The sequence below is a fragment of the Gastrolobium bilobum genome, unplaced genomic scaffold (genome assembly GCF_033153095.1).
Source record: "Gastrolobium bilobum isolate Gb01-03AN ecotype WA unplaced genomic scaffold, APGP_CSIRO_Gbil_v1 utg7803, whole genome shotgun sequence".
Taxonomy (NCBI): Eukaryota; Viridiplantae; Streptophyta; class Magnoliopsida; order Fabales; family Fabaceae; genus Gastrolobium; species Gastrolobium bilobum.
In genome coordinates, this window is record NW_026898482.1 from 430,143 (window position 1) to 431,976 (window position 1,834).

At 41.2% G+C, this 1,834-nt stretch overlaps 1 protein-coding gene across 1 annotated transcript; it reads right to left on the minus strand.

Annotated features, from left to right (window-relative positions):
* On the minus strand, nt 1-1,332 carry LOC133316691 (geranylgeranyl pyrophosphate synthase, chloroplastic-like). Its single transcript, XM_061518469.1, has one exon. The coding sequence runs from the start codon at nt 1,295-1,297 to the stop codon at nt 182-184; it is 1,116 nt and encodes a 371-aa protein (XP_061374453.1). The 5' UTR covers nt 1,298-1,332; the 3' UTR covers nt 1-181.
* Nucleotides 1,333-1,834: the final 502 nt, after the last annotated feature.

The following is a 1,834-nucleotide window of genomic DNA, read 5'->3' on the forward strand; positions in this document are numbered from 1 at the left end:
ATGTAATGTTAAACAAAGAGTATATTCTATTACAAAATTCACACGAGAATACGCCTTGCAAACTCCAAAATATACTCTTTGCTAATCATTTTATTTGATAAATTAATCCACAGTACAAGATTCAAGAGTTTAAGTGTATCCGTTATTTTCAGAAACCCAATTTTCCTAAACAAACAAGAGTCTAATTTTGCCTATAAGCAATGTAATTGGTTAAAGCAAATAACGGAGCCGCCTTAACCGGATCGAACCCAGCGAGCTGGTCCTGTGCATCCTTATTCAATTTATCAGCAAACTCCTTAGATTTTTGTATCCCCAAAAGTTTAGGGTACGTGACCTTATCAGCCACCAAGTCCTTCCCAGCTGTCTTACCCAATTCCTCGGATGACTTTGTAACATCAAGAATATCATCCACAACCTGAAACAGCAAACCAATGTACCTAGCGAACTTCCTTAACTTTTCAATTTCATCATCAGACCCACCACCCATTATGGCTCCCAACACAACCGCAGCTTCAAGCAACGCTGCCGTTTTGTGAAGATGAATGAATTCGAGTCTCTCCAAACCCACATTACACAACCCTTCTGAATGTATATCCACAACTTGCCCTGCAACGAGTCCTTCCGCACCAATCGACTTCGCCAGCTCACCAATCGCGCGAACCACCCTCGCCGGCGAGACACCCTTTGTTGACACGGCTATGTGCTCGAACGCAAACGAAAGCAGGGCATCGCCGGCGAGGACCGCGACGTCCTCGCCGAAAACCTTGTGATTGGTTGGTTTTCCTCGCCGGAGATCGTCGTTGTCCATACAAGGCAAATCGTCGTGAATGAGTGACATGGTGTGAATCATCTCGACGGCGCATGATGCTGGGATGGCCGTTTCTTCTCGCCCGCCGACGAGCTCGCATGCGGCGATGCAGAGCACCGGCCGGACCCTCTTGCCGCCGGCGAGGAGGGAGTATCGCATGGCTTCGTGGATCTTCTCCGGTTCCTTCATCGCAATAGCTGCGTCCAAGGCTTGGTTCACTGTGTTGGCCTTGTCAAGCATGTAGGCATTGAAATTGAAGTTGGGTTTCTCTTCAACTTCATTGCCTCTGACAGTGTTTTCCTTAGTGAGCACTGAAGAGATGGAGAAAGAAGAAAATGTTTTTCTTCCTCCTCCTTTAGGGGTAATTGAGGAAATGGAAACCATTCTGAAACCACAAAGATGGGAATTGAGAGTTGGGGGCATGGATCTGCTTGCTTGGTTCAACATGCTAGTGGGACGAGCCCATGGACCAAGATTCACAGAACTCATATTCGGTGCGTTCGTGCTATGTGTCTGGTTGTGCTATGTGTCAGTCGCGTCCTTATATAGAGTTGGAAAATAGTTGGATTAACGTAAGAAATTACATGATATTCGTTATTCTGCAATGAAAATGGATTTGATGTAGTTTATAAAATTAAGTGAATAGTTACCAGTTACAAATTCTTTGGTGCAAATGCATTGTATGAACTTCTTTTGGTAGGTGATAGGTACTAAGAGCAATTAATGCAACCACCATTGTATTGACTCACTAGTCTTTCTCGTGTGCACGTAATAATTAACGTGAGTTATTTTAAAGGATATAAAATTATATTATTTTAAGTAAAAAATAGAGATAAATTATGAAAAAGAGAGTGAAAAAAAATATAAAGATGTGGGTTCTACTTTTTTGTGAGAGTGAAATAACACAAGTTGTGTCATTTAAAAGGACAAATATTTTTCTTTTATTTTATTTTTGGTATTGTTTATGAAAATCAATAACTTTTTATTTTTATACTTAGAAGAATGTTAAAAAAATGTTTTTCATAA